Source organism: Dendropsophus ebraccatus, chromosome 6 (genome assembly GCF_027789765.1).
Source record: "Dendropsophus ebraccatus isolate aDenEbr1 chromosome 6, aDenEbr1.pat, whole genome shotgun sequence".
Lineage (NCBI taxonomy): Eukaryota > Metazoa > Chordata > Amphibia > Anura > Hylidae > Dendropsophus > Dendropsophus ebraccatus.
Genome location: NC_091459.1, coordinates 90,826,390 through 90,840,031, shown reverse-complemented (window position 1 = coordinate 90,840,031; position 13,642 = coordinate 90,826,390). Strand labels below are relative to the sequence as shown.

Below are 13,642 nucleotides of genomic sequence, written 5' to 3'. Positions count from 1 at the left end.
ACCTAAAACAAACTTTGCATTAACGGCTGAATAATTGCAGCTACAATAGTGGAAGTCTGATAGGGTATAGTTTCGTTTAGTTGCAGTTGCTATTACAATGAAAAAAGTGGAAAAAAATCAAAGTACAAAAATAGTGAAAAAAAAATTAGCCAAGGTGTCAGTGATTACACGGGACATAGGACACAAAGTTCCTTGGACCCAGTAGGGTGGAAAACAGACATTTGACAGTGGAACCAGCAGCAGTAATAGTACTGTATTGGACTCAGTGTGGTGGAGAACAGACAAATGACGGAGGAGGAGGAGGAGACAGTAGCACTTGATTGCACCCAGCCCAGTATGGTTGAAAAGAGACTATTGGAGGAGGCGGCACCACTTGATTGCACCCAACTCAGTATGGTTGAGAACAGACTATTTGAGAAGGAGGAGGAGGCAGTACCTGATTGCACCCAGGCCAGTATGATTGAGAACAGACTATTCACAGAGGAGGAGGAGGTGGATGTTCAGCCTTGGAGTGGTGGCCTGGGAATCCTCGCTGATGATGTTGTTTACTTTTATGAACACGGATGAGTGGGATGATGTCGTTGATGCCTGCTCACAGAATCGCGTCCTCAAAAGGGATCAACAATTGGCACGCCATGTGTGAAGAAACCTGTGCACTATGGGGTTTATCACATGTGCCATACAAGGTGTATGACGCAGCCCTCCCTGCTGCACTGCAGAGAAAAGGTTCCTCCCTTTGTGGGCTACAACACTTCCCACTGTTAGTTGAACTTGGGCCAGCCAATCATATATCTCCTCCCATGGTACGGAGGAGCTCCTGTCCACTGTGGCTGTGTTCACCCAAGCTCACAAAATGGAGGACAGCCAGAGAGCGCCGGGCCTGACGTTGGTAAGACACCAGGGCAGGTTGGACTGCAGGCAAAGCGGTGGATGGTTGCAAGCTGGTGGAGGCAGAACTTTTGCAGAACTGGCCCCCTAAAGCATCGGGGAGGGAGTGGTAAGAATAGGCTAACTTTCTGGTGGGCTTCTGGGGGAATGTTGACACAATGGGCAGTAACAGACACGTACTGCCCTTGCCCATACTTAAAGGACCAGACAATCAGCACTGGGGTGCGCGGTCTTGGACACCAAGAATCCCAATGAGTCGCCAACATTATTTTACACAACTGTGCAGTGATTGGACAGCCAATGGGACTTTTTTTTTTTTTCTCGGACAGTGATGGGACTTTTTTTTTTACTTTTTGTCGTGGATCTGCCATGATTTGGAAGGTGATGAAGACTTCCTGGGTCAGAGTACAGTGCTGTAGACCATCCTGTGCAGGCCATGCACCTCCCCCACTCGCCCTCCCACACAGTACAGCGAGCTCTTAAACCAAAGCAATGCTCTTAAACAAAGTTACAATTTCGAAAAACTGTGAGATATCGATCTATCTATCTATCCGAATAATCTGAAGTGTATGCTTTCAGTTTTATTTATTAATCATATGATGATGACAGCATTGTCTCATATCTATTATGGTTGTGAACAGAGGCTAAATTATGACAAATGTGTCCCCTTTCGAATACCTTGGGACTAAGGGATATATTTCTGTATATCTTAACTATAATATAATAGGGCAAATAACTGTCATGAACTTGAGCTGCACTGACCATTCAGATTAATTTCTTTCCATGTTTTCTAGGTATGATTGACAACCTAATATCTCCAGAACTGATAGACAGCTCGATGACCAGATTAGTTGTAGTCAATGCACTGTATTTCAAGGGTCTTTGGAAATCCCGTTTCCAACCAGAGAACACTAAAAAGCGAACCTTCCACGGTCCTGACGGAAAGGCTTATCAAGTCCCAATGTTGGCCCAACTTTCTTTGTTCCGGAGTGGTAAGTAATTCGTTTTCTTACAATATTAATAGTCTTGCCATTGAGAACATAAACGGAACTGTGAGGACCTCTAGAGGCGAATTAATAGAATGAATTTGATTTAAACAACCACTTAAAAATACATTAGGTTTATAGAGAGGGGTCTAAATCTGGTAACCAGAGCTTTGAAAAGTAGATGGCCTCTTCTTCCTGGTAATATCAGTTGATCAGTAGAGATTTTTTGCAACTATGTTTTTACTCTTTTCTGTGTGTGTTTCTTTTAAAATGCAGGATCGGCAAGTACCCCCAGTGGCCTGTGGTACAATGTAATTGAGTTGCCTTATCATGGCGGGAGTGTCAGCATGTTGGTAGCACTCCCCACAGATGAGAGCACACCACTGTCTGCCATCATACCACACATCAGTACAAAAACCCTGCAAAGCTGGATGACCATGACCCCTAAGAGAGTGCAACTTATTTTGCCCAAGTAAGTTACTTTCTCTTCATTTTCAATATAATTGGTACATGGTGCATATATAGAAATGTAACATTATCTTGCTTTAGTACATGTGCAGTATGTCTTTCTGGTTTATGGGTTAAAATACCCAAAGCATCCTTGGCAAATAATAGGCCAGCTTTGCTGGTAAACTAAGTTGCATTGGTAGTTTTGTATGGGTCTGTGATGGTAACCACAGTTAGTCAGCAGTAATGTTTGTTTTCTATTTGGCAATACCCGACATGTACAGCGTCACTCTAACTCAGGGCTGGGGAGCCTTTAGCACTTCAGCTGTTGCAAAACTACAATTCCAGCTAAAGCTTTGGCTGTCCAGGCATGATGGGAATTGTAGTTTTGCAACAACTGGAGGGCCGAAAGTTCCCCATCCGTGCTCTAAGTACTTACAGAATTCTGCATCTAATTTCCCCCCCCCCCCCTCTGTTTCGCACCATGTTATTTCTAGATTCACAGTGGAGGCTGATGCTGATCTAAAGGAACCACTTAGAAACCTTGGTATTACAGATATGTTTGACTCCCATAAGGCTAATTTCACCAGGATTACAAGTAAGTTGGAATAGCCTAGGCCACAGGTTAAGGTGAATCTATTCACTTAGTGCAAGAAGATTCTTCTGTATTCTGAAAACAAAGGCTAAAACAAGGTCATGAGGTGCTGAGGTATGAAATGCTCCCATCTCTGCTTGATTAACACTCAGGGATGCAAAGTCAGGAAAGGAAGGGGGGATGAGGAAGTTTTTTTTTTCCTTGGGGGGCTTTCCTAATCATTACCCCTAAATCCTTCTCTTCTGAAGTCTTTGTTAAAGTGACACTGTCACCCCCTTTTTTGCATTCTGACTTCTCTACACAGGTGTAAAGGGTAAATTTAGCGTTTTTCATATCATACATCATGGTGCTTGTTCCAGTAAAAAGTGATCTTTTATCATCTGCAGATTGTGCTAAGTGGGTGGGGCTTCACGGCAGCGCCACTTAGCCTACCCACAGCGGCATCGTAGGACCCACCCCATGACGGCATTGCCACATAGGCCCCGCCCCCTTGATGCTCATTGGTGTGAGCCGACCCAAAAGGGGTGGGGCCTAGACTTTTTGGCCAACCTGTTCCAATGGTCAGTGAGAGGGTGGGGCCTATGTGCCGATGGCTGGAGCCTACAGTAGTGCTGCTACTGCCAAGCCCCACCCACTTAGCACAATCTGCAGATGATAAAAGATGACTTTTTACTTAAACAAGCACCATGACGTATGATATAAAATAAGGTATGAAAACAGCTAAATTTACCCTTTACACCTTTGTAGAGAAGTCAGAAGGCAAAAAGGGGGTGACGTGTCACTTTAAAACAGAACTGCTGATGTGGATAGAGAATTCCTTATCCTCAAGTGCATTATTTTACATTTGGAAACATTGAACTGCAGTTTGAGAGAGACAATATTCTTGTCACTATCTTCATCCAAAACCTTTGTGACATAGTCAAAGAAATCAATGAGATTAGTTTGACTGCTAGTATCGATAATGGTCAAAAGTACCACAGATTTCAGATGCATAGTATTTCTAGGAAAATTAAGCTTTATGTACACTGGTGCCATCTAATGTTCAACACTGAAATAATTTAGCAAAAAGTAGAGCAGGTATCTGAGACAATGTTAGAATGGAGAAAGTATAAAAGAATAGTCACATGAGCCCTCTTTGAACTTCAGATTATTCAAGAGGGCTCTGGTTTCCTAATGTTGTAAATCAATCCATGTGCTGATATTGCCATGGCTAATTGGTTTATTACTGAAAATACTGTATACTTGATTCAATGGCAGATCTCTTGTTGCCATCTAGTGGACAAGTAAGTAAATAACTAATAATTTCTTGGAAAGGACTTTAAGTGTGTAAATTGTTAGGACATGTTGTTTGTATTTCTATATTACATTGTTAGGCCTAATTCACACATCCGTTTGTTCTGTCCGCGATTGCGGGCACGCAATTGCGGACAGAACATGAATCCAGTGTTATTCAATGGCCCCGTTCACACGTCCGTACGTGTATACGGGGCACGGATCGCTAGGGTAATGGAGTGTGAACGTAGTTCTCTGATGCATTTGCACTGATGCAAATTTGTAGTGCCGGCCGCGGCTGAGGGTCCGTGGTCGCGGATTGCACTACAGGTGTGTGAACGTGGCCTTACTTTGGTTTGAGATGGGAATCAAGAAAAAATGTTCAGTGTATTACATACTTGGTCAAAGTTTACCATGACTGTGATATAGGAGATGGTTTGTCTTTATTCATTTTATATCTTTACTTAGGGTCAGAACAAGTTTATGTCTCCCATATGCTTCAAAAGGCTAAAATTGAAGTAAAAGAAGATGGTACCAAGGCCTCAGCAGCCACAGGTAAGAACTGCTATACATTTTCACATTCCTTAGAGGTATTTTGAAGAAATAGACTCTATTTGGGGGGGGGACTCAATTCTTCCAGTATTTATCAGCTGCTGTATGGCCTGAAGGAAGTGGAGTTATCTTTCCATTCTAACTCTGTGCTCTTTGCTGCCACCTCTGTCTGTAACTTTACCATAGGCCCCGCGCTGTTTGCTAAGCCCGCCCCCCCCATCATCTCATGTAACTATGGCAGGACTAGCGTGGTGTTCATAGTACGGGATATATAACGTCACGATGCTCTGATTTGTGCAAAATTGCAGTAAAAAAGCAGCACTTGTTTGCAAATTATGGCACAACTGTAACCAGGAGAAAATACTCTACTGAAAGTAAAAGCCTTTTTGGGTGGCCATGGGCCCCCCAGGAGCTTAGGGCCCTGGGTTACTGCCCGAAACGGACCTATTATAATCCGCTACTGCCTCCACCCCTCTTTCATGAGCTGAAATCTGCTTTTTGGTGATAACATTTCTATTCTTTGATTAAAAGAAATCGTATGGTTTGTGCCCAAATTGCAAAATGGTAAATAATGGTGGTTTAAATTTTTCAGCTGCAATATTGATAGCACGATCCTCTCCTCCCTGGTTTACAGTGGACAGACCATTCTTGTTTTTCATCAGACATAACCCTACAGGTGAGTTTTGCTTTATGTACATTTGTTTTCCATAATGCTATTTGTAAACATGCCACTTCCCTAACTAATCCTTCCCTAACAAATATACTGTTATAGATTCTCAATATTGTCAGCTCTACCACAATATTTTTTTATTTAATTGCGGCCTTTGTATAGACAGTGTGTATTATACAGAGCTTTTATTGGAAAATTTAAGGTTTGTAGGGATTCAAGTAAACAGTGCAGATATATCCCACGTTGTGGGAGCCAATGCATCTAAGAATAAACGGCCTGGGGGTTGCATACAGTCTGTGATGATTATTCATATGTCTCCTGGCTGGAATGACAATAGTAATCTAAAATATGTCCACTGTATTAAATGGTCACTGAGAAAATTAACTTAAAGGGGTATTCCCATGTCAACTATTACAGTTAATCTCATTGGGCATTTAGAGCAGAGTGGTGGTTGGTAACCTAGACAACTTCTGTACACGTTGACATGTGTCAACAATGGGAGGGAAAAGAGAAGGAGAACAAGTTTACTAAATAAAAAAATACTTGCAAAAATATTTTTCTTGTCGAGTTCTACAAGTTTAACTATTTAATGAGAAAAGCCCTTTAAAGGGGTTATCCAGCGCTACAAAAACATGGCCGCTTTCTTCCAGAGACAGCCCCACTCTTTTCTCCAGCTTGCTGCTCAGTTCCATTGAAGTGAATGGAGCTTAATTGCAAACCGCACCTGACCTGGAGACAAGAGTCGTGTTGTCTCTGAAAGAAAGTGGCCATGTTTTTGTAGCACTGGATAACCCCTTTAATATACCTTTAACCCTATATTTGGTTTATATTTGGTGGGAAAATTTACTGATGTATACTTTTCATTCATATCTCTAACATGAGCCATTGTATATCCATACATAAAGAAAAAGTATGCCCCCTTCTAGAAGTCAGAACGATACTCTTTTTATCTCTGTTGGATGAATATGGACCTCTGACTGTGGTCTGCATATGAGCCAGCGGCATAAGTTCTATCAATATTAGTAACCAGGGGCGGAGCTAATGTCTCCTGGGCCCTGGTGCGAGAGGCCAACTTGGGCCCCCCCCCTCCTTTCACGACCAAGTGATCCTATTGGTGTGTATATATACACACACACCAAGACAGATATTACCACTAACACCAGCATATTGGAAGAGAAAGTATTATCACCGTACATATTACTGCCATACTGTTACCGACCAAATCCTGTATACTGAGACCTATATTACCTGTAATACCAGTATATAGGAAGGAAACATTACTGCCACACCACAACCACTACCATCACCACCATATTGTTACTGACCAAATCCAGTATACTAAATCACCTCATCCAGTCATATAGAGGTGGCCCCAGCTCTACACAGGCTCTATACACCATATACATTACAGTGCAGATATAACAGGTGACTCACAGGGGGACGTCTTCTCTGATCGGAGTTCTTCCCTTTTCATCTTCTTCTCCATTTGCCCTGGGCCGTTATGGGAACTTCTCCGAGCCACGAATCCACAGAATCTGCCAGACAGACATATTAATCTCCTCACTCTGGCACCATCCTCATCTATATACACACTGCACATCTGTATTGTCCCCTTTACACAATCCATTAGTGGGTAGCCTGACTCTATGTGACCCCCTAATAATATATGCCCCCCTCTGTGTATTCCCTCTCCCCCTATGTTGCCCCCCCAAATAGATGGCCCCTCTCCCCCCATGTTGCCCTCCTTATAGATGGCCCCCTCTCCCCCCACCATCCCTTATAGATGGCCTCCTCTCCCCCCTCCATATAGATGGCCCCCTTTACCCCCTCCCTTATAGATGGCCCCCTCTCTCCTCACCCTCCCTTATGGATGGCCCCCTCTCCCCCCACCCTCCCTTATAGATGGCATCCTCTCCCCCCCTCCCTTATAGATGGTCCCCTTCCCCCCTCCCTTATAGATGGTCCCCTTCACCCCCCCCTCCCTTATAGATGGTCCCCTTCACCCCCCCCTCCCTTATAGATGGTCCCCTTCACCCCCCCCCTCCCTTATAGATGGTCCCCTTCACCCCCCCTCCCTTATAGATGGTCCCCTTCACCCCCCCTCCCTTATAGATGGTCCCCTTCACCCCCCCTGTCTTATAGATGGTCCCCTTCACCCCCTTGTCTTATAGATGGTCCCCTTCACCCCCCCTGTCTTATAGATGGCCCCCTCTCCCCCCCTCCCTTATAGATGGTCCCCTTCACCCCCCCCCCCTCCCTTATAGATGGTCCCTTTCACCCCCCCCTCACTTATAGATGGTCCCCTTCACCCCCCCTCCCTTATAGATGGCCCCCTTCACCCCCCTCCCTTATAGATGGTCCCCTTCACCCCCCCTCCCTTATAGATGGTCCCCTTCACCCCTCCTCCCTTATAGATGGTCCCCTTCACCCCTCCTCCCTTATAGATGGTCCCCTTCACCCCCCCCCCCTCCTCCCTTATAGATGGTCCCCTTCACCCCCCCCCCTCCTCCCTTATAGATGGTCCCCTTCACCCCCCCTCCCTTATAGATGGCCCCCTTCACCCCCCCTCCCTTATAGATGGCCCCCTTCACCCCCCCCCCTCCCTTATAGATGGTCCCCTTCACCCCCCCCCTCCCTTATAGATGGTCCCCTTCACCCCCCCCCTCCCTTATAGATGGTCCCCTTCACCCCCCCCCCTCCCTTATAGATGGTCCCCTTCACCCCCCCCTCCTCCCTTATAGATGGTCCCCTTCACCCCCCCCTCCTCCCTTATAGATGGTCCCCTTCACCCCCCCCTCCTCCCTTATAGATGGTCCCCTTCACCCCCCCCTCCTCCCTTATAGATGGTCCCCTTCACCCCCCCCTCCTCCCTTATAGATGGTCCCCTTTCCCCCCCACCCTCATAGATGCCCCCCTCTTTCCCCCCACCCGTACAGGCTGATAAAAAACAAAACTTAACTCACCTGACAACGCGCTCCCACGTTGATCATCACTCCTTCGGTCTGTCCCCTGCTGCTGCACGGCTGCCGGGGGTGTCGCGTCTTATCCCCGGCAGCGCGCGCATCCCAGAGCTCCCTGCACGCCGGAACCGGAAGTCAGGGCCCAAGGCGCGCAGGGAGCTCTGGGATGCGTGCGCTGCCGGGGATAAGACGCGACATCCCCGGCAGCTGCGCAGCAGGCGGGGGGAGACAGAGTCGGACTCTTGTGACCGCAAGCAAAACAATGCTTGCGGTCACAAGAGTGATTGAAAGGGAGGGCCTTGGGGGCCCTGAGGGCCCCGCAGGCCCCCCTTTGTGGCGGGCCCGGTCGCGGCGGCGACCCCCGCGACCACGGTGGCTATGCCACTGTTAGTAACTACATAACAAATCTAGGTTACAGAATAGGGCCAATCTTACACTGTCTAATGCAGTGATTTTCAACCAGTGTGCCGTGGCACACTAGTGTGCCGTGACACATGGTCGGGGGTGCCGCGGGGAAAGTTCCCCAAACTATGGTGCCCCTGTGAAACAGGAGAAAACAATGGGGGAGAGAAACCTGGGGATGGGGGAGAAGCAGGGGGGAGAGAAACATGGGGATGGGGGAGAGAAACAGCGGAGAGAAGCAGGGGGGAGAGAAGTATGGTGGAGAGAAGCACAGGAGAGAAGCAGGGGGTAGAAGTATGGTGGAGAGAAGCAGGGGGGAGAAGCACAGGAGAGAAGCAGGGGGGGAGAAGTATGGTGAGAGAAGTATGGTGAGAGAAGCAGGGGGTAGAAGTATGGTGGAGAGAAGCAGGGGGGAGAAGCACAGGAGAGAAGCAGGGGGGGAGAAGTATGGTGAGAGAAGTATGGTGAGAGAAGCAGGGGGGGAGAAGTATGGTGGAGAGAAGCAGGGGGAGAAGTATGGTGGAGAGAAGCACAGGAGAGAAGCAGGGGGAGAAGTATGGTGGAGAGAAGCACAGGAGAGAAGCAGGGGGAGAAGTATGGTGGAGAGAAACACAGGAGAGAAGCAGGGGGGAGAAGTATGGTGGAGAGAAGCAGGGGGGAGAAGTATGGTGGAGAGAAGCACAGGAGAGAAGCACAAGGGGGAGAAGAAAACAGGCCCAGGTTTTACACTGAGTGAGTATAAATACATTTAGAATCTATATTATTAACTATATGTATAATATGTACTGTTTTAGTGTCATTTTGTGCCATTTTGGTTGTTGGTGTTCCCCGGGATTTTTGAAAATCACTGGTCTAATGAACTGATGAATGAGCTTGCATAGCTTTGATGAGTCAAAAAACCCTGTGTAACTGTGTAATGTGTGAGTGCATATACAATATTAAAATGTATTTTTTTTTTTTTTTTTTTTTCAAGGTGCGGTTCTCTTCACAGGACAAATAAATAAACCTTGAACACGAGAAACTAGCGTCATGAAATCAGAACCCATTGTTTTGTACATTACTTTAGTCTCATTTTGTGAATGATCAATCTACATGGGAAGGTTTCGCTGTGCTTATTTTTATTGATCTTTGTATTTTTGATACAGTAACTCACATTGCTGATGTTTTGTTTTTTTAACTACTGATTTTTTTTCCCTTTAGATATTTACAGTGTTTTTTTTGTATAATTACTTTTACATCGCTTTTGGTATATAAGAGGCCAGTTGCTTTGTGAAACGTAAACTGGTGTGTATTGTGTTTTACGGTACAGTATTTGTGGCTGGGGAGCTATTTGCTATTGTCTCCAACAGCCTTCAATGGTGATATTTTGGCACACATTCTACATATAAAGATTTTTTTATTGTTATTTTATTTTAAAAGACAGTTTTATGTATTTTGTGAAAACTGGAGAGTAGGTTGATTTTTTTTTTTTAATATACATATTTCTTGTAACAGATGATAGATGACGCATGTGTTCTTTTAAATAAAACACTCCAGACTGCATCTCATATTTTGAGATGCTTTGAAAGTATATTGTACATTGTTTGAATTGTGCAATTTATTATTCTATATGATTGTTGGGGCTCAGTTCATCTGTCAGAATAGAAGGCTTATGACTGCAATCATTATCTTGTATCCGCTATTTCAGAGGCATTGGCTAAATACTATTCCGGAGGCAAATTTAGAAGGACAATTAAAAGTACATTCACACATACTGCATCCACTGTCTTTCGCACATGATAATCTGTACCTCTTTTTTTTTTTTTGCCCTGTGTTTATGACTTGGGTCTATGTTACAGAAGATAAGTTTTTTACTGCCTCATAAAAACAACTTATTTCGAGGTCTGTACCTCTTTCTCAAGTTAAGAGACCTATAGAAGCACACAGAATAGTCTCAATAAATAGGTAGCCACCGGTTGGCGGGAGATGTCTAAAGCAGTAACGCCCCCCGACACTGTGACATCAGTAAGTCAAAGAACATATACAAAGTCAAAATATAAAAGTAACCAACATAATTAGTTATTGGTTAAAAGTCATTTAAATGTTTATGATGCTATTATATAAAGACAAAAGTTTTTTTTAGAAAGCTAACAGGGATATTACTATTGAGCTACACCAATTGTACACATGGGGAACCCAAAATAAGAATTAATAAAATCCAAAGTCTGATGTTAACCAAATTGTCAGTTTATTAAATCAATCACAGAAAACAACATTAAAAACAAGACCTGGGGAGGCGGGAGACCAAGCGACCGGGACAAATAAATATAAAGTGCCAGTGCATCCAGAAAATGTATGTACAATTAATAATTCATCCAGCATAACGTGCATAATAAAGTCAGTTGCTACAGTACGCTGATAAGAATCACATGTAAACAAACAAGTCCATATGGATGACATGTAATTACCAATCTGTATCCAAAGTCCAAGTACACTGGTCCCCCACCTCACACTCCAACGCCGTTTCGCTCTCCAAGCTTCGTCAGGGAGTAATGAGGTGGGGGTCCTGGGATCCTATATACACGTCCGGTGACCGGGATTGGCCGTATGAAATGTATAACACCTGGGTCGCATATTACCTGGCGATCCCCCTAACGCCGTGCACACTACGCCGCGGACCCGCCGGGCGGAAGCGGAAATGACGTCAGGCGTGATGACGCCGTTCGGCAAACACACTCACACCCGACGTCCCGAGGCATACCGCGCATGCGTGCGGGATCGCACACGACCCGGCGGCCATCTTGAAAGTGGGAAACAGTATGGGCAATGGATAACACATATAAGTATATAGGTACCATTCACAGAGATAGATATAAATAGTTATAGGTGCAGTAATAAATATAAAGAGCTGTATAAATACACATAAAGAGCTCTATCAGTACAAAAATGCTAAAGCAGACATTAAGTCATGACTGAGATAAAGTGATAAGTGCCCATAGGAACAAAAGAACAATCAAAACAAACAAACATGCAAAAAAAGTGCCAAGTGCCAGTGCAAGTGCAAGTGCAATTAGTGCCAAAAAAGTGCCATTGCTAAACATGCATAAAAATTATTAAAAGACATAATGGGAAAAATCCGTGCAGAAAATAAAATTGCATACAATAAAGGATATATGTGAATGAGCATAAGTTGGTGCTAAAAGTGTGTGGTGTGGTGCTAAAAGTGAGCTAAAGAACTATGTGTGAATGTGACCATAAATAGGATAATTTGCATTGATAATTACACTGGTCATAAATCCCATGTGTTCCCCATATGTATGTGTCACTATATCAAAGAGCGCCCAACTGTATGTAGAAAGAGTTCCTACCCCTATATATAAATCTGTATATGTCAAACATACCAACCCCTGGACCCCCATTGTAACAGGTCACAACTATTTACTTATATATCTAAACTATAAAAACACTGTAAAAACAGGAGGCAGCATAGCATGTTAGTCAATTATTCAACCAATGAAATAATACCCAAATGGATATGATCAGGGTCCGACGTGTGAAGGAACCTAATGTTATACCACATTATCAACATGGTCGAGCAAGTGCAGTGTAAATAGGTCTAACATATATAAAGCGCGAGTAACTGGCATGGTAATAGAAGATATGGTGTGTGAGTTAATGGAATAATAGGGCTGAGTACTAATGACACTTGCCTTCAATCAACATATCACAAAAAATATATGGTTCATTAGTGGATGAACGGGCAAAGGAGTACAGATAAAAAATAGATATAATCTATGCAGAATAGATGCCCCCAGACGAGGATACAATCCCAGAATCATGACATAACCGAATATAATAATACTATAGTGAAAGGTGGCCAGGAAAGGTATGATATGGGTGACATGCAGCAAGGCCACATGCGCCGCCATAGTAGACATGGCAACGCAGATGTGCCAGGGCCCCATGTCAACCACATCCCACCCTTTCCGCATAATGGATCACCATGTTACAAGAAGCATGCAAAGGAGAATCTTTCATTCAAACCTCTTGGTTGTACGGTCTTCAACACTGTCATCCATTTGCTTTCTATTTGCAATAAACGTCTTGTGATGTCACCCCCTCTGATCCCCAGGTTTACGCGATCAATGCCTTTAATTTTCAGGCCCCGATGGTCACTCGCATGTTCTTTCATAAAATGTCTTGGAATAGGTTTTAGTTTTTCCAATTCCCACGGATCAGTTCTTTCCAGATTGGCAGTTCGTTTGATGTCCCTGACATGTTCCAGGATCCTGACCTTCAGTTGTCGTGAAGTCATCCCTATATATAGGAGACCGCATGGGCAAGAGGCCTGGTATATTACTCTCTTCGTTGTGCATGTGATATGATGGACCACTTTGTACTCCCTTCGTCCTGTAGAGTCAAAAAAGTTGTTACCGGTATTCACATACGAGCAGGCAGTACAGTTGTTGCATGTATAACATCCCCATTTTGGGCCCTTAGATTGGAATATGTAATTGGAGCGGGGTGAGACATAGTGGCTTTTAACCAATATGTCACCCAAATTTTTGCACCGCTTAGCTGTCACCAGTGGAGAGTCAGGGATAAACTGTGTCATCTCCCTGTCCTGTTTCAAAATGGGCCAGTGTTTCTTAAAAATGTCCACCATCTCATGCCATCTGGAATGATAGTTAGTTATGATCCGTGTTTTACCTGAGTCTTGGCGTCGTGGTTTGGATGTTAGTAACTCTCTCCTATTGCATGATTTGGCAAATTGATACCCCTCTTCAATGTTTGTTTGATTATATCCCCTTTTACGGAATCTATCCTTCATGTCCCTTGCCTGAGTCTCGAATTCTTGATCATTATCACAAATTCTCCTTGTGCGAATAAA

At 44.3% G+C, this 13,642-nt stretch overlaps 1 protein-coding gene across 1 annotated transcript in view; it reads left to right on the top strand.

Annotated features, from left to right (window-relative positions):
- SERPINE2 (serpin family E member 2) overlaps positions 1–11,114 on the top strand; it is a 51,801-nt gene extending 40,687 nt beyond the window's left edge. The window contains exons 4-9 of the mRNA XM_069975361.1: positions 1,683–1,880; positions 2,151–2,346; positions 2,819–2,919; positions 4,657–4,743; positions 5,333–5,416; positions 9,746–11,114. Of these exons, the coding sequence (XP_069831462.1) occupies positions 1,683–1,880; positions 2,151–2,346; positions 2,819–2,919; positions 4,657–4,743; positions 5,333–5,416; positions 9,746–9,783 (704 nt within the window). The 3' untranslated portion in view covers positions 9,784–11,114. The remainder of the gene's footprint in view (positions 1–1,682; positions 1,881–2,150; positions 2,347–2,818; positions 2,920–4,656; positions 4,744–5,332; positions 5,417–9,745) is intronic.
- The last annotated feature ends 2,528 nt before the right edge of the window (positions 11,115–13,642 follow it).